Source organism: Passer montanus, unplaced genomic scaffold (assembly GCF_014805655.1).
Source record: "Passer montanus isolate IOZ18808 unplaced genomic scaffold, ASM1480565v1 scaffold6, whole genome shotgun sequence".
Taxonomy (NCBI): Eukaryota; Metazoa; Chordata; class Aves; order Passeriformes; family Passeridae; genus Passer; species Passer montanus.
The window spans coordinates 7,527,007-7,552,862 of record NW_024371037.1 but is presented as its reverse complement, the minus strand read 5'-3'; the positions used below and the strand labels follow the sequence as shown (position 1 = coordinate 7,552,862).

Genomic DNA, 25,856 nt, shown 5'->3' with positions numbered 1-25,856 from the left:
TGTGTAAAAGATGTATCTCAAAGAGGAAGTATATTCAAGTGAGCAAAGAGCAAAGATAAGAAAAGGCTTTTTATGGCTTCATTCTGAACAAACAGGATAGGATATCATTTCCTAGGAGTGGACAGTATGAAAGATTCAAGATAATGACAGCCTGATGTGGCCATATCTGAAAGATACTATGTAGAAAAAGACGGGGAAAAAAAGTAAAACATCATGGTTTAGTCTTCACCAACATCTAGAGGAAGATCCAGTTGAACACCTTGCATAGGTTACTGGACCAGGCATCTATATTTGAAAATTGACAGTGAAATTACTGAAAAGGTGAGAAAATGTTACTAGAACATTAGATCACTGAACATTCAGAGTGGAATTATCCTCTCTTTACTTGAGTGCTCCACTCTGTCAGAGGCAGAAAGCTGGACTTCACAATCAGTGGAAATCAGACTGTGTGTAATACAAAATTCATCATGAAGTAATGCAGACATTAAAAACAATTCTAATGAATTTCATCCTCTAAAGACACGTCTCCTTTTCTATTGATTTTTTTTTTTTTTAATGGAATATGCCCGCCACTTCAGACAGAATAAGCAAGCAACAAAGGAGATAGGAGCAGAGTCTTTTATGGAAGAAGGCATGGGGAAAGGAAGCAGATGTAGGAGAGTAGGGAACTACAGCTGCAAAGTAATAGTAACCTCAGAAAGTACAGAACAGATTGTGTACAGAGATGGTTGAATTTGTGCAAGGGAAGAGAAAAGGAGATGAGAATGGAAGTGTAAAGAAAAGAAGACAAAGCTAATGAGAACTTTTGAAATGTAAATATCTGAAAAAGGAAAATTGAAGCTGGATGATAGAATGAGAAGAGATGATTTTTGCTATTATGTAGAATGGAGTGTGGTGAGAGCTCGGATAGAAAAGACTGCATTATGCATAATAAGGTTTGATACATTTTTAAATAAATTTAACTTAAAAGCTATTTTATAGAATAAGTAGGGGAATGAGAACTTTTCACAAAAGAACAAAGAGCTCTGCTAGTATGAAAACTGTTGCAGCTAGAAAGCAACAGTTGGAGGGTACAGTATCATCGGCGGTATAGCGACTGATTTCCTTGGAATGATATCACATTCACATTGTCCCTATGAAAGCAGGACATTTGTTTTCCCCTTTTGTAATGTAAAATGAAATGGCACTAAGGAAACAACTATTTTTACTGAGCAGATAGCTAGAGATATTCTGGTGATAAAGGGCACAGCTATTGTGGTAGCAGTCAGGAAAAACAGGGTAGGGTGGAGGCTTTGCAGGAAGGGAACTTGGAGAAGGACACATGAGGAGCAAATGAAGGCAGAACTTCACTCTATATTCACTGAAACTTCCTCCAAAACTAGGTGTTGGATTGGCTCCTTGTCTGTTCTGAAGACGGGGTCGTTGTTACCATGTACTACATGCCAGCATAAAGCAAAAAGCATTTTGATAAAATAGCTCTGTACTTACTGCTCAGTGTCGGTGATGACTGTGCAAATAACTCCAGTGTTGCTCTTGGATTTATAATATCATCAGAAGACAGCCATCAAAGTAATGCCAATAATCTAATTGCTTGTTCTGTATTTATCCAACAAACAATTCAAAGCAGAATTACATTGCAGCCATTTCATTCTACAACCCAGTCCTTTCTGATTAGGAAATTCAACAGAACATAATGCAAAAGCATTTAAATATCCTCCAGAAAGTGAAACAGGAAATTAACTTCTCTCTTACTTCTTGACAGAGCAGCTATGCACACTTTAAAATATAATGGTAGTATGAACAACTTGCTATTTCTATGAACTCTTATGCAAACACAAAAAGGAATTTAGAAGTCACATTTGGAGCTAATAAACATCTGCATAGTCCCATAAATGAAGGGCTTGGGGCATTAGAACCACATGCTATGTTTTTACTATCACTCTTCTTACTGATGCTGTTCAATAATAGTGCAGTATTTTTTGGGAGTCCCATTCATGTATTTTTTGTGATGTTGTTCTGCTAGGTGGTATTTAATAGCAAAAGTAGATGCTGACTTCCTTTGCTAGCTAAATTGGAATTTAGGCTGTTCACTGCCTGTGAATATTGCTAATAGTGCTGGCCTTGTTTTTATAAGGCAGGTTTTCCTTTGTGGTATTTTTGTTGCACTCTGCTTTCATGCAAAGGCCTTTTGGTTTGCACAGTGGCTCATACATCTCTTTTGCAGCTGCTCAGTACCTGCAGGAAGAAGTGGGGTTAAAGTAAGCTGTAGTCAAGTTATTTGAAGCTACTGGACCAAGTCTCTGACAGTCTTGGCTAGCTCAGTGTGAAAAGTGGCTGCTTGTAATCAGCACAAGCTAATGTGGGACTAATGACACCAGAACTGGGTAGCTGAAAAGATGATTCAGAGTTTTTGAGTTCTTTCCTGAGAGAAACTTAGGCTGACATGAGTAGGGCCATTATGTTAGGATGGAGAATTTTGTTTCTGCAGTTGAAGTGATGGTCAGTGAAATTCTATGGCAACAGTTCAAACTGTATATTTGCTTCTTTTCCAGGCATAGACAATGCATCAATATTTATGGAATTATGTAATATTCTTGGAATTTGAAGGAGCTGCCAAGGAACTGTTTTGCTCTCTTCAACTTGAAATATCTTCACTATTTTCTTCTTGGCCAAAACAAAAACAGTAATTATACATCATAAGATTCAGTTACTGACTGACAAAAATTCTAGATTTTAGGAACAACCTAGAAATTCTGTACAATAGAGGAAATCTTCAGAGACTAGTAGAATCAATTATATCCTTATATATTCATAACCTAGAATTGGATATACCAGTTTCAAGGGAAATGTCAAAACATTTTCTTTTTAATAGAGAACTTCACAGCTCCCTGGAAGTTGCAGACAGACTGAACGAGGAATTGCAGCTCTGAAAGTGGATGTCTATTTTCAGTTCCAAAAGGATGGTTACATAATTCTTCAGCTTTTATGTTATATAAACTGGGCCTTTTATCTTGTTTGTTAAGACATCAAAGGAGTATACATTTGATACAATTTTTAAAAAATCTTTAATAAATTTTAATGGAGCTCATTTTGTTTTCTTTTGTGTTTTTCATGTCATTCTGTAAAGTGAAAACAAAATTACAAAATTCATTTTTATGCATTTTTATTTACTTTACAGCCCATTCTGGTTTGTTTGGACCAGTTGTTAAGGCTGTGGATCATCTGTGTAACAGCCAATTGCCCTAAAATGAGGTCAGTGACTCAGCTAAGTGCAGTATTTTGTGAGCTGCAAGAGCATGTGTATCATGTCAAAGCTGACACAGGTCTCATCCAAAATCACATGGGAAATCTCAGCCTTGCTGTAAAGCCTCATTAATTTCTGTGGAGACAAACACACCATTTTCTCGGTATGACATGGGCTGCAGATGTTCTTGCAAATCCCTTTCATGTAAGATACATTGAATCTGTAATAAACTAGGAGGTCCCTAACAAATAGTCTGTCTTCAAAGTGAGGAAGAGCTAAAAAAATTGTCAGGACATGGGAATATTTGACCATTTACCAATTATTCTCAAATTTTTAAAATGTTATGAACCCATTTTTTTGTGTGTCTGAGTCTGTTGTACATTAAAATCAGAGGAATGCCAAAAAAATCAGAACCATAAAACGTGGAAATATGTGAACAGCTTATTTTCATCTATTGTATGCTGCTTCTCTTGTACTAGCTCTCTGCCCAGACCTCATTTTTATGATTGAGAAACATTTTATGAAAACCAGCAGACTCTTTAAATATATAAACATGACTGTTATTGGTATAATATTGGAAATTCTGAAAAACATTTAGTAGTAACTAGATCAGCATGTCCAGTGATGCAAGGCATCTTGTATAAATCTTTGGAAAAAAAGTATGGAATCACATGCTACAAGCATGCAGTTGGCCAGATTTTAAAAAAAAAAATCAAAAAAAAAAATCAGTGTAGCTGACAACCCAACTGCACTGCTTTGGCAAACAAACAGAGAGGACACGTTGCTTGTATAACCTGGACTGTAAATAGGTATGAAACAGGGCAGAGAAAATAAATTTGGCAACACTAAGCATGGATCTCAAGCAAGTACCCTAAAAGGTGTGGAGATACTTCATATTATTAAATAGTACCAGATTAGACAGCAGGTCAAGCTGTTAAATTTAGGCTGCTGAATTGCTTCTATGTCCCAGAGACGCCGTTGCGGCTCTTCGGGAGGCTGGTGGATAAAAGTGCCTGTACGCGGGGCCGGGACCCGGGGCCGGGACCCGGGGCCGGGACCCGGGGCCGGGACCCGGGGCCGGGCGGTGCGCAGGGGGCTGGCGCACAGGTGGGTGTGTGTCCCTGCTCGGTCCCTCCCAGCCCTGCGGCAGCAGGCTTCGGACTGCAGCAGCCTGAGCGGCTTCTGCGTGTCTCCGGAGTGAGTGTCCCAAGAAAAGCCCCCGGAGAAGCCGGTGCTGTGCCCTGTCTGTGAGGGCTGTCTGTGAGGGCTGTCGCAAGCCCTCTGATCACCCAGCCCGGGGACGGCGCCCGGTGGGAGCCGGACGCTGCGCGGGCCCCACGGAGCCGCTCCGGGCCATTTCCTTTGTGTTTTGTGGAAATGACCCAGGTCACTGCCACTGCCTGAACTTCCTCTCTTTTTTTAATTTTTTTTTTAATTATTTTTTTCCTTCCCCTCTCCTATGCTATCAGTGTTCTGTTGAGTATTCGTCACTGCCAAACCAGAGCGTTGTAAACAGTGCAGCCCTTCCCCAGAGACCTGAGGAAGATGCCTTCCGCATCAAGGCTGACGCCGAGGCGTTTTTTTTTTTTTTTTAATTATTTTTTTCCTTTCCCTCTCCTATGCTATCAGTGTTCTGTTGAGTATTCGTCACTGCCAAACCAGAGCGTTGTAAACAGTGCAGCCCTTCCCCAGAGACCTGAGGAAGATGCCTTCCGCATCAAGGCTGACACCGAGGCGGGATCTTCCCTGGCACATCCCGCTGCAGGCGGGCGGGCTGAGCCCCCTGGGGACACCTCGGGGCTGGCTGGTCCTTGTCCCCTGTGCCTCGTCCCTCGGGCCCGCAGGGCACCGGGGCCAAGGCCTGTTGCAGCAGATGTGCCAGTGGAGGATGCTGTCCTCGGAGTATTGGCCGCAGGGGAATAGAGCCATTGCTGGTGCTTGAGGCAGGACCTCTTAATGTTTGAAACAAGATACTTCAGGTGACACTGCGGGACGCTTTGCTCCCACGAAGAAAGGTGTGTTTTCCTGGCATAACAGATGTGCGGTAATTGTTGCGGGGGGGGCACACAAAGTGGCGCCACATCCAGGGCAGGACCCTCGCCGCAGGCGGAGCGGGGAGGGAGGCACGGGAGCGGGAGAAGCCACAATCGCCAGCAGGAATGGAACCGGAGCAGAGACACGTCCCGGTCTGCAGCCCCTCCGTACTCCCCGCGTGTCCTCAGCTCACCCCGGCGCTGGCCCCTGCAGCACACGTGGGATGGAAAATGGAATTTTCTTGCAAAATAAAGCAAGAGAAGTCTCTATCTTCTGGGTTTCTTCCACATGAAATGGAAAGTAGGAAGTGTTTGGCTGGAATGCCTGGAAGAGAAGGGAGAGAGAGCACAGGAGGGGGGCTGGGACAAGGGCTGGATTTAGGAACAGGGAGGGAGGGAGGGAAATGGAGAGGAAGGGCTGCCAGCAGCTGCTGGCACTGCAAGAGAACAGGAAATAGAGAAGATAAGAAGAGAGGAATGAGGGGCAAAGGCAGAACGGGACAAGAGTGACGTTGCTGTGGTGGGCAAGGGCCATCTGAGACTCGAACACTGTGCTTGAAAAAAATTCTGGGATGTCAGGAACGCTGTCAAACAGGTGACCTGACACAGTTCCGATGACTTCACCCTGTGCTATGTGTGCTTACTCTGGCCAGCAAGTGATCAACCTTTACTTGAATACCTCAGTTTATAAACTGGTTTTGGGTTGCACATTTAGCAAGTATATGTGGAAGACTCTGATAGTGTTGTATTGAGATTTTTTCAGGGTCCCTTCATCAATAATTCTAGCACTTTCCATGGGCAATGACTGCTCTGGAGCAAAAGAACATTTGTTGTTAGAAGCAAAGGGCTCTGAAATAGTTTGTGCTCTTTACTGCTGCAGAAAAACTTACACTTCAGCCAAGCACAATATAAAACTGCATCCCACACTCAGGGGATACACTGCTGAGAAGAGTGACTTTAGTACTCGATGTCAGGCCTGTAAACAACTGCACACATCTTGAATGACATTTATTTGTATAAAAGTATCTGTCTCTTTTCAGTCTAGTCTACTGTGCAAAAAATGTGACTTGTTTGTGTAGTGCTTCCTACTTTCAGTGATAAGCTTACTAAAATAAAGAGTTATGAAAAAAAGTTAATTTTTAAACTGCTGACAACTGTCAGGCTGAAATTCACAAACTTGCCCAGAACTAATTTGATGTCCTGAATTTAATCACTGCTGGTATGTTTCAATCCTAAAGACAAATATATTTCACCAAAATAAAGTCTTGGTTTTTAATGGTGTTTTCATTCCCACACTGAGCATCCTGTTTTAATGCTTTATTTTATTGGGGTTTGAACAGCAAGGTTTTTTTGGGGGGCTACTAGGGTGGCTTCTGTGAAAATCTGCCAGGAGCTTCCCCATCCCCCATGTCCCACACAGTCAATGCCAGCCAGTTCCAAGACAGACCTGCCACTGGCCAAGGTTGAGCCCATCAGTGATGGTGGTAGCAACTCTGAATAACAGATTTTAAAAGGGGGGAAAGCAATTGTGCAACTGCAACCCAGAGAGAGGAGTGAGGATGTATGAGAGGAGCAACTCTGCAGACACCAGGTCAGTGCAGGAAGAAGGAGAGGAAGTGCTTCAGGCACCAGAAGAGAGAGTTATCTGCAGAATGTGATGAAGACTGTGGTGGGGCAGGCTGTCCCCTGCAGTCCACAGAGTAGAGATGCACCAGCAGGCCATGGAGTCCCCTTTCTGGAGCAGTCTGTTCCCGAAGGACTGGGTCCAGTTGCAGAGGCCCATGCTGGAACACTTTGAAGAATTTCAGCCTGTAAGAAGAACTCATCTTGGAGAAGTTAATGAAGGACTGTCTCCAATGGGAGTCACTCCGCACTGAAGCAGGGGAAGAATGTGAGGAGTCCTGCTACTGAGGGGGAAGGAGCAGCAAAGACAATGTGTGATGAACTGACTAAGCCCCCAGTCCCAGCACTCCTTCTCCACTGAGGGAGAGGTAGAGAATTTGGGAGGGAAGTTGAACGTGGGAAGAAGGGAGGGGTGGGGGAAAGGTGTATTGGTTCTATTTCTGATTATCTCACTCTAATTGCATTTATTATCTAACAAATCTGTTTGCCCAAGCTGCATCTGTTTCACCTGTGACAGTAATCAATGAATGATCTCTTCCTATTTTGATCTCTACCCACAAGGCTTTCAGTGTATTTTTCCTTCTGTCCAGTTGGAAAGGGGAGTGGTAGGGTGGCTTTGGTGGGCACATGGCTTCCAGACAGGGTTAACCTGCCACGTTTATTTAAGACATAAAATATCCCACTTAGCCAAACATCTGATGGGAACAGCCCAATGATTTGCCCTTTCCAGAAATTAATGTTACATTTGCACTATGACTGTGTGTTTGGGCTGACTCTTTAATTTTTTTCTTTCCAGAAGCTCATACCCCAGGCTAGATATGGAGGAAGGGTTTTCTCTAGATGCCATTGTCTCTAGGCACTGTATGGGAAGACAGTAAGTGGTAGATACTCCAAGTGTTCCTTGGGATTCACTGGAGATATCAGATACCTTTCCCCTTGCTCTTATATACAAGTCTCTCTGCCAGTCCTCCTATGGCCTAGATGGTGTTAGATTAATAAGGCAATAAAAGTCTGACAAGGTTACATTTAACTTTCTACAGTGCAGTAATCTCCAGTTCTGTTTAAGATTCCTGTGTATGATTTTACCCCAGTACTCTTCTTATTTTTTTTTAATAATGCTTCATAGCAAAACTCAGATGCCTGCACTTACCATCTGCATAGGACCTGCATTCCTTGGAACATTTCACATGGGATCTCCCAAGGCCTCTCTTTTCAGGTGACCACAGTAAAAGTCAGATAGCAATTGCTGTTACCAGCTCAGTAGAGCAGCCCAGATTTCAGGAAAAGTTGTTTCCACCAAGGGAAGAACATGGTTTAAAGATCCTTGAGTCTTAACCAGAGCTTTCAAACCTTTATAATATAAGTTCAAAATTAAGATAGAATAAATGGAGAGGCAGACAAAATAGAATTTGTGGTCTGAAGTCCCTTATATAAAGCTAATTCTTAATTATGCTAGAACTATTTTCACTCTTGCCACAGTAAGTTACTGTTGTTTTGTGAAAAACAACAACTGTATTTTGTACTGCTAAGGAATGGCCTATCTTACCATCACTGTCTTTGCACTGTGTTTGCTGTAGATCGGTGCCTCCATTCTCCAGTACTTTGGAAGCCAGACAAGAAGAGCCGTTCTCTATGCACCTCCTGCTCACCATGAAACTGACCGTCAGCTCTGTCAGCGCATCCTGGCAAAACATGGATATACAGTCACAGTCCTTGAAAACGGGGGACTCGTGGAAGAGCTGAGGCATGAGGGCCCTTATCACAGTAAGAATAATTGCACTTAGTTAATATGTTAATTAATAAGTGTGGTTACTAAGTGTAGAATTGATCCAGTGTTCTTCAACAAACATAAAGCATAAAAACTCTGATAAAAGTAATGATAGAAGCCAAATTCTAGCCCTTCTCAGATGTGTGGATAATTTTCCAGTTACATGATTCTAGCTATATTCTTCTGTAAAAAAATGCAGCACAGTAGTTCATGATAGTCTTGGCAATTAAATCAGATCAGTTTGGTTCCTGCTGACTTCTTGTACCAACTTCATCAATATAACTGAGGGATTTTCAATAGAATGTTTCATAACAAAACACATATCTGCTATATTTTCTACCTTATCCTTTTCTCTCCTAAAGAAAACTTGTTTGTGTGAAGGTTATTTTTCCCTCTAATAATGTTTTATTGTTCTGTAAATTTGTTAAAGAACACAATATAGAACAAGTACATTTTGCACTTGATGCTGAATCTGGGATAGATTACTCTTGGTTCTTAGTACCTCTTGAAATTTGATCCACACTTCAAGCAGTCTACTGAAGAATCCTGATCTCTTGCACAAAGGACTGTAGCTTTATTGTGTAGAGTTACACTGTTCTTGATAGAGAAGCTTGGGCACCAGTTAGAGGTGTGATGACCTTGTTTGAGTATTCTTGGACACCTCAGAGGAATAAACTAAAACTGTGATGCCAATTTGGTCTTGTAAGTCAATTCAGGAAATGGAAGGCTTCGAAAAAAATACACAGGCTACTATTCTGCCAGAAGAAAAATGGTATAGTTTGATATTTTTTGTGCTAAAGGGTGTACTCTTTGCATCATTCAGGCTTGGGATATACTTCTGGAGCTAACAGAGTGCTCAGGTTGGCTTTGAGTTTTAACCAAACCAGATAATTTCATAGATTAAAACTACAGTTACTTAGCATGCTTGAGATTGCTCAAAATTCCATCACTAATTTCAAGTTTCTCTAAGAAACTTTCTTGAAAATTAAGTACGTGTGGTTTTCTTTGACAGGCTGTACCAAGAAGTAGTAAATTGTTTTCATCTCACTCTTACTTTAATCTAGTTTTGTAGTCACCTTCAGACACTCCTTGCCTTGAGTACTTTCCATCTCAGAGTGACAAGACACACTATGTCTTGCAGGCTTTGCTAATGTCAGATGGACTGCAGGGGAAAGTCAGTATCTCTGGGGACCATGTGCACCATCTCTGTGAAATACTTTTATTTCAAATGGCCAAGGAAGTGGGTATGCCAAATTCAGTTGCAACTTATTATTAAAAAAAAGGAAAAAAAAAGACTGCACTAAATTTTCGTACATGCTGAATTCAGATTGACACTCTCCTGTGCAGTTTTTACACTCCAAATACTGCCTCTGCAGAAATGAGCTTAACTGTGGGTATTTATACTTTACAGGCCAGAATCAGTACTTCCTGTAGTGTTTTTCCAGTAATAATAATAAAAAAAATAAAAAGGTCAGGTATTTTCCAGAAACATCCCACAGCTTCCAGCAGATGTTGGATTATGTAAAAAAGTCAAATGCTTGCCAACTTAAGGCAAAGAGTAAGACTCTACTGGCATTTCGTGGCAGCATAAATCTGCCTTTAACTATTCTCTGTTAAATAAGTGTCTAGCTTTAAGGTTATGTTTTAAAAACAAGAAATAAGTAAGAGAGCATGTCTATATACCAACCCAATGATCTTTTCTTACAGCTAAGCAAATTTCATTCAAAGTCAATTTTCTTCCCCAGTAGATGATGGTTTACTCTTCTGGATGGGATAGTACTCCTTATTTTGGAGAAGGGTATTTTGAGCTATGCTTTGGCATAGTATTTTTATAACAGGAATGTTATATGTTATTAAAAATATGCTCCTTTAGGCCTCAATTAAAAAGATATAGATAATGAACTGAGAAACACAGAGCATGAGTGCTGTGAAAAATCTAAAAAAAGAGTAATTTCTTGTTACTTGCTATTCCTTAGCAGCTCTATCAGTTGCTTTTGTTTGTGTGCAGTCTTTCTTACACATGTATCTTTCAAAGCTCACTCTAAATTTGAAAGGATTTTTTTGTTTTGAATGGCTGAGAGCCAAGACTGTAGCTGAAGTCATATATGGAAAAAAATTCACCACAAAACATTCCTAACTTTTTTTTGTGCTGGCCTGCTAAGAATTTTTGGACCAGTTCTGCTGCTGTTGGGAACCCAAATGTGACAGCTCTGCACACTGATCTTCCAGAAAGATCTTCAACACCTGGGCTGAAGCACTGTGTTGAGTTCCTTGCAGTCAGAGAAAAACATCCAGGGAATAGTTTTCTTCAGTGGAAATTTTTCACTTCTTACAAACCAACTAAAACCATTTTGAGTTTTGGTAACTGAAAAGCAGTTGGCTAAAATGAAAAAAACTTTTTTTTTTTTAAATCAGTCACGGCAAAGAGACCGTGGTTTATGGGTTTACTGTCAAAAATCCATACAGATGTATTCTGCAGTAAAACATAAATTATTCAAATCCCTAATTTTTTACTGAAAAATAGCTTTGTCGGTGAATTCTCAAGCAGCTTTGCTTGAACAAAAAGTGGTTGTGCTTTCACCATTCCTTAGCAATTAAACCCACATGGAAGGAAAATTCCATGAGCTGATGATACCTTTGCCTGCTCTGAGCTCTTTGAAACTACCTTTTGCAGCAGCCCTAAATGAGCCAGTTTGCTGTAAATTTAACATGTCTCTTAGTTTGCTCCTGGGAGGGAGATAGAGAGGTGGAACTTTGTTAGGAGCAGATGATGGAGTTGTCAGATTTTGGAGAGAGCTGGGATTACCACCTTGGGAAATCTGTTTTGACATGGTCAGTACCTCCGGTAAATATCTGTGGTAAACATGTTTTGAAGTAAGCAGTTCAAAAGAAGTTGCTGATGAGCAAACAGCTCATCATAACAGCTGATAAGAAAGGTACCAGATTGTATTGGGCAGCACATCTGCAAACGGCACATTTGTTTGGTCTGCCAGGCAGTGTGATTGGCCTTCCTTCCTTCCTTCCTTCCTTCCTTCCTTCCTTCCTTCCTTCCTTCCTTCCTGCCTTCCTGCCTTCCTGCCTTCCCTCCTGCCTTCCTGCCTTCCTTCCTGCCTTCCTTCCTGCCTTCCTTCCTGCCTTCCTCCCTCCCTTCTTCATTTATAAAATGTGAACATGTGCCTCTCCTCTGGAACAAGATAAGCCTTTGCCACAGCCTTGGAGGGGGTTGAAATTGGTGTCACAATCTCATGGAAAATAATAAAAGGATCAGAAGGAGGAGTGAGAAAGCCCTACACTTCCAGGCTTTCTCAGGCAAGATTTGCTGTAATGAGCTGTACAAACCTCTGGACTTCCTTGCCTCAGCCCAGGACAGAGCTGTGTTGCTCTATCAGAGACGAGTAGGATGAGCCACCTGGCTTCAGAGCCCCCTTAGATTCTCCCAGAGAGGCAAATACCAGAGAAGAACTTGCCAAATATTTTCCAGCGTCTTCTGCCTTCTTCCCTGTTCTTCCAGTCTGAGACGCTCTCATCTGTTACCACAGTAAAGATTAACAGGATGTGTGTGTCCTTATGACTCTGTGCTACCCTGCCAACATTTTCATAACATTTTTAAAAGGAAGGTTTTATCTCAGAAAGTTGTTTCTCTAGTAGGCATTTTTGCCCTCCAAGAATAATGGTCTCTAGTTACCGCCTGCTGACTGAATCATTCCTGAATTCCATACTTGGCCCAGATGCCCAGATGCCCAGATGACATCTTCAAAGATAAATAAACTACTTTTATCTTTTCTTATAGAGCCATCAGTTTTTCTGTCCTTTGCTGAATATGCCTGCCTCATTACTCTTTGGTGACCCTCCCTTAATAGGCATTTCCTTCATTTATCAATTCTTCACCTTTACAAATAGTTATGCAAATCTCAGCATACTTCAGACTCCAAGAAATGTGTGCAGTTGTATGTTACAAATCTGACTGGCCAGTTTTCATTCATTCTGCAGTAACATGCAAAATTCTGTCATTACCACTAGCTCTTGGAATGGAAAAGATTGTGCATAAGCTCAGTGATAGCCCATCAGTTTGGCCGTGGAAAAAAGCATAGGTATTCAGGCTCCTGACAAACTGAGTGCAGCAAAACATTATATGCTCCCTGCTGCTTTAGCGTGTTAGTAATTTGGTGGAAGCTCTGGCAATTACAATGAGGGACTTTAAAAAAGAATTATAAACCAGTTTCATAGTATTGCTTTTACATGATCATTTCCTGTTTTTAGAATACTGCAGTTAAGCATTTAAAATTTACTCTTGCCTCTTTTTGCAGTTTGAATGACATCCACTAAAGATTAAATTTTAGCCATGCCGTTAGAAAGGTCGCTACAGTACAAATATTGATGTGGGTTGGGATTTTTTTGTGTGATTTATTGTTCCATAAGATAAGTATTGAAACCATCTTAGTTTTGTTCAACACTTACCCTTTCTTTCAATTTCCACAGAAATCAACACTATTTTCATGTCCTACTCATTTTTCTGACATTGTTAAGTATGGATCATATACTACATAGACACTTAAATTTACATATAATGCAAAGAATATTAGATCTGTAGTTATTTCCTATTTTCTGACATTGTCAATATACACTGGATTATGTCCTGTTTTCTGCCATTTTAAGAGCATGCTATGTTTAAATACTTGCCTGTGTAAACTAAGCCCTAGTTCTAGCAACTAACTATGAGGATGATCTAGCTTTTTGCAGATGTGGGAGTGGTGCTTGGGTGGAGCTGCACCAGCAACAGGAAAGGATGATTGAGACAACAGACCCATGGGAGCAAATCTGAGCAAATCTTGGCCTTTCTCTTTATGTGCTTGGGTTAAGAGATTTGTCTGGTATTTAAAGTGGCACTACTACATATTACAGCAAGAAGTAAATACCCCCTCGCTGATAAAGCCGCATGAATATATTCAGATATAACTCATTTTGCTGTAAATGGTGGTTTGAGAATTGTATTATTATGGAACATAAGGCCTCTGCTGCCCCTCTCTTAGCTCTCTGTAGAGAGTTATTTGCTGCTTTGTACACAGTGGTGGTCATTCCCTGTGGTAAAAGCTGGCGCTTGGGGAATGTTAGGGAACATGAGGCTGCAGGAGCAAGCACAGGTGTTGATGTGGAGTGATGCTAGCTGCAAAGTTTTTTCTCTATATATATTGAATGACTGAAAAAGCAGCTGGAGGGCCAGATGAAGGAAAGTCTCATTTGATTTTCCCCAAAAGCAATTTTTGAAGTCAGTATTTGTCAGTTTTTCATTTTGATTTGTTTGGTATCCTTTGGAAAAATTACTTTTTAAAGAAATTTACATTTTTCATGGAAGAAAATCAGTCAGTTGACTTTGCTTTGCAGTTCGAGTTGCAAGGCCAGAAAATGCTGCCACATCAGTCAGAGATGGAGAAAACTAGGATAGAAACTGTATGAGTCACTGTCAGAACTAGGATGAAACACATGCTCTTGGCTGTATATCTTTATGTTATTCCTTTAGCATATTTAGTATCACCTCTCACTGTTCTCCTCACTGTTCATACTTTTGACCAGAGGCTAAAGGAAAAGTATCAGCTTAATTGCTGACATCTGGCCAGCAGCAAGCACTTGCAGAAGTGCTCCTTCGTAAGTGCAGCCAGTAACAGTTTCCTCAGAGCTGCTAATTAGTCTAGAGTATAAACTGCAGCCATGGGTTTCAGAGGCCCTCAGGCCATGGCTGGTGACTGTCAGACATCCCTTTTTCATTTTCCAAGACATACCATATCAGCAAAATTAGTGAAAATGAGAGAAGGTGCTAGAGACAGAAGGACACAATGATGCTCTTTCTTCAGTGAGTGTGAAGGCTGGTATGTTTGGGTGAACAGAGGTGCTTGTTAACACAAAGTGTTAATGAATTCTGTTGCCAAGGAAAAAAGAATAATCTGTTCATCATGCCTGTAGTAATCAGGGCATGATGTACTACAACAAAGTTGTTATTAGGAAATCTGTTTTGGGAGTAAAGCTAGTGAAGTAATCAAATGGATTCCCTGGAGCTGTGGAGCATTCAATCTTAGATGTCTTGAAATATTAGGTGAAGAGATTTTATTGGGTGTAGTGAGTCCTCTGGTGGGGTAACAAGATGGTCTTGCAGACTTCTTGGAATATATGACTAGCCTTGAGAAAATCAGGCAGACAAAAAACTGAAGAGGGAAAATGATTTCTACAGAAGATGGAGAGATTTTAGGTGTGAATCAGATGTGGTGACTCAGAGTTTGGAGGAACAAAAAACATATAGTTTAGAGCATCTTCTTAAAATGCAAAATATTCTCAAAGCCCCCAAAATTTATGAGAATATCTTCCTGACAGGAGTGGGGAAAATCAGTTGTGCTTAGATAATAGCTAGCTGAACTTTGAGAAAGTAGAAAGCAAATAGCATATTGTGAAATAGGGATGTTTTTCATGGGATGGCATGTAAAATAAGTACTAAGAGAACCAAATTTTCTCCCTTAGTGATTAGTTTTCTGTGGAGTTAGAAATACATCAACAAGAGTAGGAAACATTAGTTTTAACTTTTTTTCTTTTTTTCTTTTTTTCAATTTTTCAGAATACAGTTAAGAGGAGCCGCTAGTTGCTGTTTATTTCAGCCTCAGACAAGTTTCCATGAAATCCAACTAACTTTAGCAAACAATTATAAAGACTAAAGGCCCCAAGGAAAATTTCTTGTGTATTCTGTAAACATCTGGTTGCCATTTTCAATTACAACGACCAACCCACTGAAGGAAGCAGTTTAGGGTTTTTTGAACAGAAATGGGACACAGGGGTTTTTGTTCTTTTTCATAGTGGAGAGTAAAGGAAATGTCAGGAATAGAGAGGTCACTAGATGCTCAGCTTTTATAAATACAAAAGTCTCTGAGAAAATTAAAGTAAATTGAAATCAGGTTCTGAAAGTGTAAACAACCCTGTGGAGGTAAGGTTAAATAAGCAGGACTGGAGATCCTAGCATGCCAGCAAAAGCACATGATCATTGTATCATAAGTAAGTAATTTAAAATACTGTGCAAAATAATAATGGTGAAGCTGGCCACAGAAATATTTTGTGGGTTACCATACAAATACATATGTATATTCAAATCTAGGAGATGTAATTTCCCAAAATCCTTTTGTTAACTGTTAGTACAAATATATAACCAACACTACAAAACTGGTTGGTTTCCTAATGCGAAATGTATGTCATATGAGTCCTGAGCTAAGTTTTGACAAATAAAGCACACGTTTTAGAAATGCTTCTTTGTATGTTGTTAAACAAGGAGCTTCCTAAACAAGCTGAACTGGTAGAAATCTGATCCTCAGAGCATATTGAGTTACAAGCATGTAACAGATTTAATCTGCTTCTATTACGTGGAAGTTCATTTAGTTTTGGGGAGGAAATGCATACCAGAAACATACATTATCTTGATCACTTTTTAGTTTTGCTTTTAGCAATTAATCTCCTGCCACACACATCATTGGTTTCAGTGCGAGACATAAGTTTCTGACACACACAAATGAATTCTGCTCTCTAATGTGATGCTGTGGTTTCATGTTAGAATGTCTAAATGCATCTTATATTTTTCTGAACAATATGTATTCTTCTTCCTAATTACTAGCAGAACATGTTCATGCTTTGTAGAAGAGCACACAAACGATTTCTTTGTATTACTAAAATAAACCCTCTGTAAGATTATACTGAATTCTCTGTTTCAAGTGCACTCTTTTTATTTAGAAAGTGAAATTCTTTATTTGTTTATAACAAAAGTATAAGGACATTGAGCTCCGCCAGGTAAAACAAAAATATAGCATTTAATCCTAAATGTACCAAATATATCTTTCTATGAATGTTCTATTTACTTTTTAAACAGAACATACAGTCCAGTGGAGAGTGGTATTTAAGGGGCTGACTTAGAGATTACAATAATTAAAATGATACATGCTGATTACACAGTGAGCTAAAATTAAAACTTTACTGGAATAAATTATGTCATGTTAACAGAATCTGAAAAACACCAGTGTCCAGGAAGATCCACATGGTGGCCAAAGGAAAACAGCAATGTGCACAACTACTGAACTTAAATAAATACAAGGGATTTAGGCATCAGTGTAGCCACTTTGTAATATGCTAGCAACATGCAAATCCTGTAAAAAGCTTTGAGGCAATTTTTTATAACTGCAGTGTGTTGGATAAAAAGGTAACAGCATACAATTGCTTCTTCAAGTATTTTTAAAATGCTTCCATTTAAGAAATGAATCCTGGCTCCGATAGGGTTCAAGCAGCAACTCTGGTTTATAAATATATATGTCTGTTCCTAAATGTCAGATAATTGTCTGCTAATATAGGTGCTGGGAGAATGTCAGTCAGTCCAGCCAGAAGCCTGTCACCATCCTGCCAGAGCACTCTCTGTAAGGGATTGTTGGTTAGGACTGCTCACTGATTTGGCTGCTGGAAGCTGTGGACCCTTTTTGATGCAGTCACTGGCTCTGAGCCCTGGTCAGCTGTGAGGAGTGTGCTGCTGCCTTTCATCACTGTGCTCCCATTTTAGGTAGCAGCATTATATACCACTGAAACAAAAACATTTTTTTTTTTTTTACTTTGGCTACCATGACTTTTATTGGTTCAGGCAGCAAAAAGCTTATACACTGTGTAGGCCTTCATTGTAATTTGCAGCCAGCCCACGCCATTCCTAGGTTCAGATTCCAACTTTCTCCAGCTGCATCCACTTTTAGCTGACAGCTCTTTTGCATGCTGCATCCCAAAGCCACTCCAGACATCAAAAGTGCAGTAGCCACCCACAGTTTAGAACATGTTTCTGAAAATTTCACACAATGTATTGTTGTTACGCTGGCTTATCTTACATCAAAAGGAAACCTCTTCTTCATGATTATTCTACTCTTCTGATGTTCATTTTACTCCCTCAGAGTTGATTTTTCAATATAATATTGAATATTTTATTACTCAGCCCCTGAGGTTGTCCATTTGGAGGTAATCCTAGTTTGCACAGATGTCAAAGAGAATAGAGGCTCCTTTGACGTTTTCAGAAATTGAAACTATTTCTCAGTTTCGAGTTAATTATGAGACCCTTTGGATTTCTGGAAAAAATATTTAGTACAGAAAATTATTACTAAAAGTGACACCCTGCCTTTGATTAAAAAGGAAAAACCCCAGATATTATGACTTTCTATCATTTTTGGCAGGCATGTTTCCTTACAAAACAATGTCAATTTTTCAAAACAGAAAGGCAAAATATTGAATGGACTTGGATTAAAAATTAACAGTGGATTAGGATTTGAGCAACTTTAACTGGTAGCAGGATTAAAAAACTACAGTCTTAACATATTTCCTCAATGGTGCCTCACATAAATAAAATACAGACCTACGCTGATAGAGGGAAGCACAGAGGAGCTGAGTGCAATGCATTTTGGAAAGTTTGAAGTAAATTGTTCAAGTCATAAAGTGTTTCTATAACAAGATTGTTGTTGTAATGACTTCGTTTATGACATTCGTGGTAATGCTTTCAAAAATAAATATTTAGCTATAAAAAGGATTTTTAGTTTTAATTTATAGCAACTACTAAAAGTGTATAACTAGAGAGAGCTTACAGAGTGTTCTGTGTTTTGTAAATGCAAGATGAATCTGGCAGAACCACAGTTATTTTAGATCTGAGAGAATACAGCTCAGTTGATCTGTTTATTGAAGAAGGTTTTTTGGAGTAAAATGGAGAAATAAGACAAGATCTTTTTTTGTTTATTTGGAAAAAAACCAGTTCACTACATTTTTTTTCTGCAATAGGTAAAATAGAAAACATCAGCATACCAAAATACTGTTCAACAGGCTGATAGACAAAATAAGAACAAGATATAGATATTTTGGAGCAAATCAAGAAGCATTTTTCAGTCTGAATAGGAATTAGGCATTTAAATATTGTTTTCCCATTTGGCTTCAGCAAGTGTGTAAAAAATCCTCTCTCACTTCAAGTTTCACAGGCACAGTGAGGCCAATTATCAGTGGAGCCTGTCTAGAAGTCATTCTTCAACAAAAAATAATTGAGGTAATTTTCTATAAAGATGAGGCTGAAGTCATGGACTTTAAATACACAGAGCTTGACATGTTAGCCCTATTTTCCCTTGGAATGTAGTGTTAGGGCTTTAAAAAAAGCTCTAAGGGTAGAAGTGAAGGTATGTGAAGTAGGAGAAAGTATCAGGTTTTCTTCCTTTACCCAGCTCCATGGCACATATGTTTTACACTGCAGATGTTAGAATACCTTTTTTTTTTTTTTTTGTAAATCTAACAATATGAGGATATATGTTGATCTTCAAAAGTGAGGTTGAACCCTACAATTTCTTTAAAATGTTTGCAGAGATAATTTTAAGGTCTACTTTAGAGTCCATGTTTTATGGATCCTCTACATGGCAGTCCATATATCTATCATGGACTTCCATTACCCCATAGCATGCCAGGTGAGTAGAAGTGAAAAGCAGCATAGTGTGATACACGGACAACAGTGCAGCTGGAAACCCTTACATTAGGCATGATTCAATTATTCCATCACTGTCTTCTGCAGTTTTGTCATTCCATCACTGTCTTCTGCAGTTTTGTCTGACTTATAAATAAAATGGGTCAATTCCCTAGTTCTAAGGACCAGTGATGCAGTATGGCTCATGTCCCTTTATCTAAACTGTTTTCCCTGACTGAGGGTGGCCTGCTTCTCACTGAGTTTTAGGAACTGTCATTGGCTTAGGCCGTCTCCTGGGACATTGCATGGCCACCCAGGGAGAGGAAAACAAACACAGTAGATGATTGCAGGCCAGTGGTTGAGCTTGTGTCCTGACACTGTTTATTTTAGCCATTGCCTTTATTCCCAAGCTTCTTTTTTCAGTATTGTTTCATGTCTCCTGGGTATTACAGAGCCTGGCACATTAACGAAGATAGGTATAGGTGCCTGAGTGCTCTAATTGCAGTGATCCAGGTCTGTGATTTGGATCTTAAAATATGGTTTTTTGTTTCTTGCATATGCGATCAAACATCATTATTTTAACATTGTAATTGGCATTGTCATTCATTGTGATTAGAATGAGACAGGACATTAAGACAAATAAACCCATTTACTCCTTAGCTGCTTCTCCTGAGGCTGCTATATATCCACAGAAGGGAAGAGGCTGTTTTCTCAGCTCTAGCTCCATTTCTACCTTTTAAAGTCAGTGATGAATTCTCATTAGTGCCATCATTCAGAGGGCTTCTCAGCTCAGGTACCTAATGTTCTGTTGCAAAGAGTGGGAGTGGTAGAAATGTTGGGGAGAAATGCAGGATGGAAAGTAATCACAAACCGGCAATTTGGTTTCCTTGGATAGAACTCCTCCTCCCTATGAACTACTTTCAAACTCAATCTTCTTTCCAGCCATCAGCTCTTTCTGTTTGTTGCATGTTCCTTTCTAAAAGCCCAGACTTTTCCTTATAAAAGTAGGATCTGAAGGTTTTGCAATGGTCTAGTGGGGAAGACGCCTCAGTACCACTTGCTCTTGTTGTTAAGTTATATGTACACACTCATTCAAGCTGGGATGTGCTTCCACAAGGTCCCCAAGGTGCTTTGGAGCTCCTGTTCACTTATCATGTTCTGCACTCTGGTGGAGTCCCCCCAGGGACATCTTGGTGGTACCAGGGCAGGGGCTTGTGTCTCTCTGACAGAGTTACTGGGGTTACCCCATCCAGCATTGTGCCTCTGTGCTCCTTTGTGTGTGTGTGTGTGTACATGTTCATAAGAGAGAAGAGTATTTTGTGGGCAGATCCCCTTCCTGCAATGTCCCTGGGAGCAGCTGGAGCAGGGCTCCATTGCGCAGCCTGGTCCCTGCATGTCTCAGCCTCGTGACCCTTCTTGCCACATGCACATTCTCTCCTTCCAGTTTTCACCTGGTTCTTCATGACAATCTACTCAATAGCCTGTCTCTAATATCTCTCAATCTGTCATCTGTCTTTTTTGTCAGCCAGTTTCCTTCTCTACCTTCACAGAAGGTAAGAAAACACCTACATAGATGGATTTAGCTGAGCTTTAGTGGATCTGTGACGTATGTTCTTTAATTAAATACCAAGTACTTCTATCCCACTGAAGGTTAGGTCTAAGTCCCTCAATGTGTGGGTGAGAAACATATATAGCAGCTTTGATAGTCGAGGCTTATGTTGTGCATTAAATACATATAAAGTAAGAATTCCAGCATTTGGGAGCAGTTGGGGTTGTAAGTTATTTTTGCTTGCATACAAGAAGAGCATACCATATTGGATTATTAGGAGCTTTTAGTTTCACTGAGGCTTGCTGTGCAGAAAATACCCATGTGTGGAGAACATGCCAGAGTAATCTGAATAATCATCCTAAGCATGGTGTGTAAGCACAGAAGTGGAATAACAGGCTTGAGTGTTTGAATTGCCCCAATGTGTTTGTCATTGGGTCAGAACTGCATATTTTCCTTTTATTTGCTGTTGAACTCTACTGCAGCTCAGAAAGTATTTTGACAGCATATTTTCATACAGGAAAATATGACAGGTTATGCCATGGTAAAACCTATAGGTTGTTAGAGTTGAAATCTGTAATACAGCTCAGCAGAGAATTATTCTTAGCCTGACAGTCTTTCCTTGATAGACTCAGAACTATCTAATGCACCTGCCTTACAATACTGCAGTATTCTCCCTATGTCAAACTAATGTAATTTTTGAATGCACTTTTATTTCCAGTATTATGCCCATTCTTTGGTTGCACAGAAAAGTATATGGATATAGTTTAATAATACTGAAATTTAATTTTTTTTTGCTACCTTTGGTTGTCTCACCGACAGTTATCTGAAAACCCAACTTTAAAATGTTTCCTGCAGGTCTGAAATTTCTTTTTTTGTTGTCTGCTATAGTATGGTAATTTACTGATTGAAGAAAGGATTGTTAATCTGTTGCATAGATTATGATGCAAATGGAGAAAGGATTGTCCTGTCTGTTCTCCATTCCTCTACTTATGCCTGCAATAGATTTCTTCTGCTTCCTTTAGAGAAAGTGATCTACCTTGTATGATCAATTGTTCCAGTAAAGAAGATAACTCTTTAGCTAGGTTTAAGGCAGTTTTAGAGTTTGAGACCATGTGGAGAAATTAAAATAACTTTATACATTTGAGAATATTTTTGATAGAAACAGGTAGCTCTTGGCTTGTAATGCTATTTTTTTTTACTTTTGAAATTTGCCTTTGATTGACAAGGAAAGCAGGCCCTGAAACCTGTCCCTGATATAAATGAACAACAATAAAATAATTATTTCTTTCAGGCAAGAGTGGAAGCATTATACCTCTCCATTTGTAATTAGACCCACTATCCCTCCACAGCACTTGCAGAATAGATACAGGATAGTCAAGCATTACTCTGTTTTTATGAGAGGCACTGCAAACAACTTCAAATGCTTATTTCACTGTCTGAATTCTGAACTCAGATGTGACTGTTCATTAGTTCTTGTGCATAGGACAATGTTTTGTGGTAAGCTGTTCAGGGACAGATGAACTGTCCTTGAAATTAAACTAGTTCCATTTGGTTCACACCAGCCTCTCTACAAAGAATGCTTCCCTTGACACTTCAAACCCTCTTAGTTAGGGAGTAGTTAAGCCAAAAAAAAATCCTGATCATCCTCAAGGGGAGTGAGTAGTGACTGTCCTCAGGATTCCTTCAGCCTTTCCCTGGCAGCCACACAGCAACTGCACAAAGTATTTTGTGAATGAATTAACTGTGTCCAACCATCTCAGCCTCAATCATTGGGGAGGGTATTTTTTTTACATTTAAATTACTCAACTGTGATTAATGTGACAATAGATTTTATCCTAATTTGTCCGTCTAAGCTAGTGGTTATGGGGCTATCTGTTATGGCAGAGTACAGTCATTCTGAACACACTCTGAAACAGTGAAAGATTTGCATATGGACAGGTGAATAGCTGCTTTCCAGAACAGTTCAGAAAAATGTCAGAAACCTCACCATCCTATCCTGTGCTATCACTCATGTGGGGTGATCATTTCTTTGTTGTTGTCATAGTGAGTCCATATTGGTAATAGCTCATGATCATCAAGGGCAACACCAAAAGAGAAATTAAAATGTTTCCAATAACTACTGTTTTAAGGAGAAAATTCCCAAACACCTAGGTGTGAGACATTCCTTTAGGAAAAGTCTTACAAATGAAATAGTGATATCAAAAACTTGCAAGAGGACGTGTCATTCACAAAAAAGCCCTATTCATTCAAACAAGCGGCATTCTGATATTTGCATAAACAAGACAGCCAAACTGATGTAACCAGAAATAGGCTTCAAAGGATATTTTCCCCTGGAGTGCTATCTGTGAAGCTCAGATTGTCAGAGGTGTAGAATTCCCACATCCCCATACCCTGTCACACAGCCTGCCTGATGCTGCTGCCTGCTGAGATGCTGAAGAGCATAAAATTCAGCCTAGAATCCAGAGGCATTCAGTGAGCCAGAAGTTCTGTCTTTCAGACATCTGTTAGTACTTCCACTTTAAACTCCTGGCTAGCAAACTATTGACTACATGGCAGGGTTGAAGTCCAACACATTCCTCTGTCCAGTTTGAAGTAGGATTTGTGCACAAACAGCTACTTCCATAAATACGTGCTTCCTCACCCAACTCAGTACAATCTGTGCTTCCTCCATTACCATTCAGGAGCAGAGGAGGGTGACTTTTTTTTCCCCATGTATACTATGAGGACTCATGACTCACGAAGCTAAAATTTGCATTAATCTAAAACTTATATTCCTTTTTTTTTTTACAGATCAGAACTACAACATGCTATAAGTATAACTGAATACAGTTGAATGCATCAATATATAAACAATAACTTTTCCTGAAAATCTTCTCTTTACATCCACGCAGCTTAGAGGTGTATGAAAATATATTTTAAGTAGAGCTGACACGAATTTCTCTTAAAAAAGGATTCTGTTAAAATCTCAGGATCTCCCTTACCAGAGGTTCCATAGCCTCCCTAGAGTAAGGTATTCCAGTACTTGATACATGTATTTAGAAACTGTTCTTTATGTACCCTCTGCTGCAAATTAAAATGCTTGCTTTGTATCCTGTCTCCACTGATTACAGAGATAACTGATTTTGGATGGGTAAAAATTTATTCAGTGATGGTGTGGTTTAACCCCAGCCATCAGCAAAGCACCACCCAGCTGCTCGCTCATCTCCCCCTGGTGGGATGAGGGAGAGAATCAGAAGGGTAAAAGAGAGAAAACTCATGAATTGAGAAAGACAGTTTAATAGGGAATGCAAAAGCTGTATCTGCAAGCAAAGCAAAACAAGGAATTAATTCACCAGTTCCTATGAGCAGACAGGTGTTCAACCATGCCCAGGGCAGGAGCTTCATAATGGATGGAACCAAACGGGTTAGTTGGGCCGACAAATGCAACCACTCTGAATATGTGTGTCTTCCCCCATCCCCTGCTCCATTCTTCCTTTTTCCCCCTGCTTTTATTGTTGAGCACAGCATCATATGGTACAGAGCATCCTTTTGGCCAGTGGGGTTCAGCTCTCCTGGCTGTGTCCCCTTCCAGCCTCACACCAATCCCAGCCTCCTTGCTGCAGACAGCGTGAGACACCAAGAAGGCACTGATACTCAGTTAAAATAGTGGTGTGGTAAACTGGTTTGTACCAAATCAAAAAGACATCATCACTCTATGAGTTGCTAGACAAAGGATTGACTCCATCAAGTCAGCCTCTGTAGGAGGTCTTCCATAATCTATCTTCTTTTTCTAACCCTCTACTGAAATTGGGGAACAGTGTTACTGGAAAGGTATGACTGACACAAAATGAAGCAGAAGGATTAACCCCTGATCATTGTTATCACCTGTACATTGTTATGTAACCCTCATCAACAAGATTGTTTACAATTCTTGATATCTGCAGGGCCATTATTTAGAATTCTGTGGGGAATTGGCATGGAATAGATTAAAACTGAAATTTTAAAGGAGTGGATTCAACTCTTTCAGCATCAATAAATACTTGCCAACAGCTGAAAAGTTATTTATATTTGCTTTATTGGTTGTTTGGACTTTTTTTCTTTGGCAACAATATTGTATTGTTAGTTCATATGCAGTTTATAAATTTGGTCCTTCTTTGCAGTAGTGCTCTATGGCAAATTGTATTTCCCCATTTGATTTCATCTTATGAACTATGGCACTTTTAACTTGTTTTGAATTTGCTTGGGTTGAATTTGGACCAATTATCAGAATTATTTTGAATTCTGACTATGCTTTATGAAGTCCTTATGCTTCTTTTCATCTTGGTATCACTTGCTATTTATAAATGCATTTATTATTCCATTATTAAATTTGTGACTGAAAAATTTGGTCAGAACTGAATGTACAGTGGAGTATCTTTTGCGGTTCTGCTCCAAAAAGAATCCACTCTGATAGTGGACTAGGCTTCATTTTTTCAAATAGCTGTGCAATCACCTTAGAGGTATGTTATGTGGAAACAATGTCTAAAGACTTAATAAAGTCAAATTGTTTAATTGCTAATATTTGCTTTGTTCACTAAATCAGTTACTCTGATTTATGTTACTGGATCAGTTACTCTGTCATAACAAAGAGACTACTTTTATGTAATATGCTCTTGACAAACAAATGTTGGCCGTTTCTTGTTGTCTTCCTCTAGTGCTCATAAACTGATTAATTTCAAGGTATTGGTGTGAGCAAATGCAAAATTGCAAATTGACTTGAGATTATAAATTTTAAAAAACCCAGGTGGCTGTTTTTTTTTTTCTTTTTCATTTCCCAGAATGAATGAAATACAGGAAGGTAAACATGAAAGATGAAAATTTTATTTGATTTTCCAAGTTCTTTCATTTCAAATTTCAGGATGGAAACCTTAATACTGCAAAATGAAATTTCAGCCTATAGTAATGACATTAAACTTAGCAATTTGATTAAATTAAATAATATACAAGTGAGAAATTAACATTCCAGAGTCGTATGCATCCAACAGTTTTCCTGCAAAATTTAGCCTCCAATACCATAGCTCAAGGGGAGAATGTGATAATTTCAAAAGCTGTAATAAAAACACTTTACTTGAGAAATCACCTTCAGAAATTCTTGAAGTTTATCTGAAACCCCATTAAATCCTACAGTTCTCATTTGG

At 39.5% G+C, this 25,856-nt stretch overlaps 1 protein-coding gene across 9 annotated transcripts in view; it reads left to right on the top strand.

Moving 5' to 3' along the window:
- The window catches only part of CPED1 (cadherin like and PC-esterase domain containing 1), a 138,277-nt gene that overhangs the window by 5,174 nt on the left and 107,247 nt on the right, over positions 1-25,856 (top strand). For all 9 annotated transcript variants that reach the window (XM_039726890.1, XM_039726892.1, XM_039726891.1 and 6 more), the window contains exon 3: positions 8,478-8,664. In XM_039726890.1, coding sequence (XP_039582824.1) covers positions 8,478-8,664 — 187 coding nt within the window. The remainder of the gene's footprint in view (positions 1-8,477; positions 8,665-25,856) is intronic.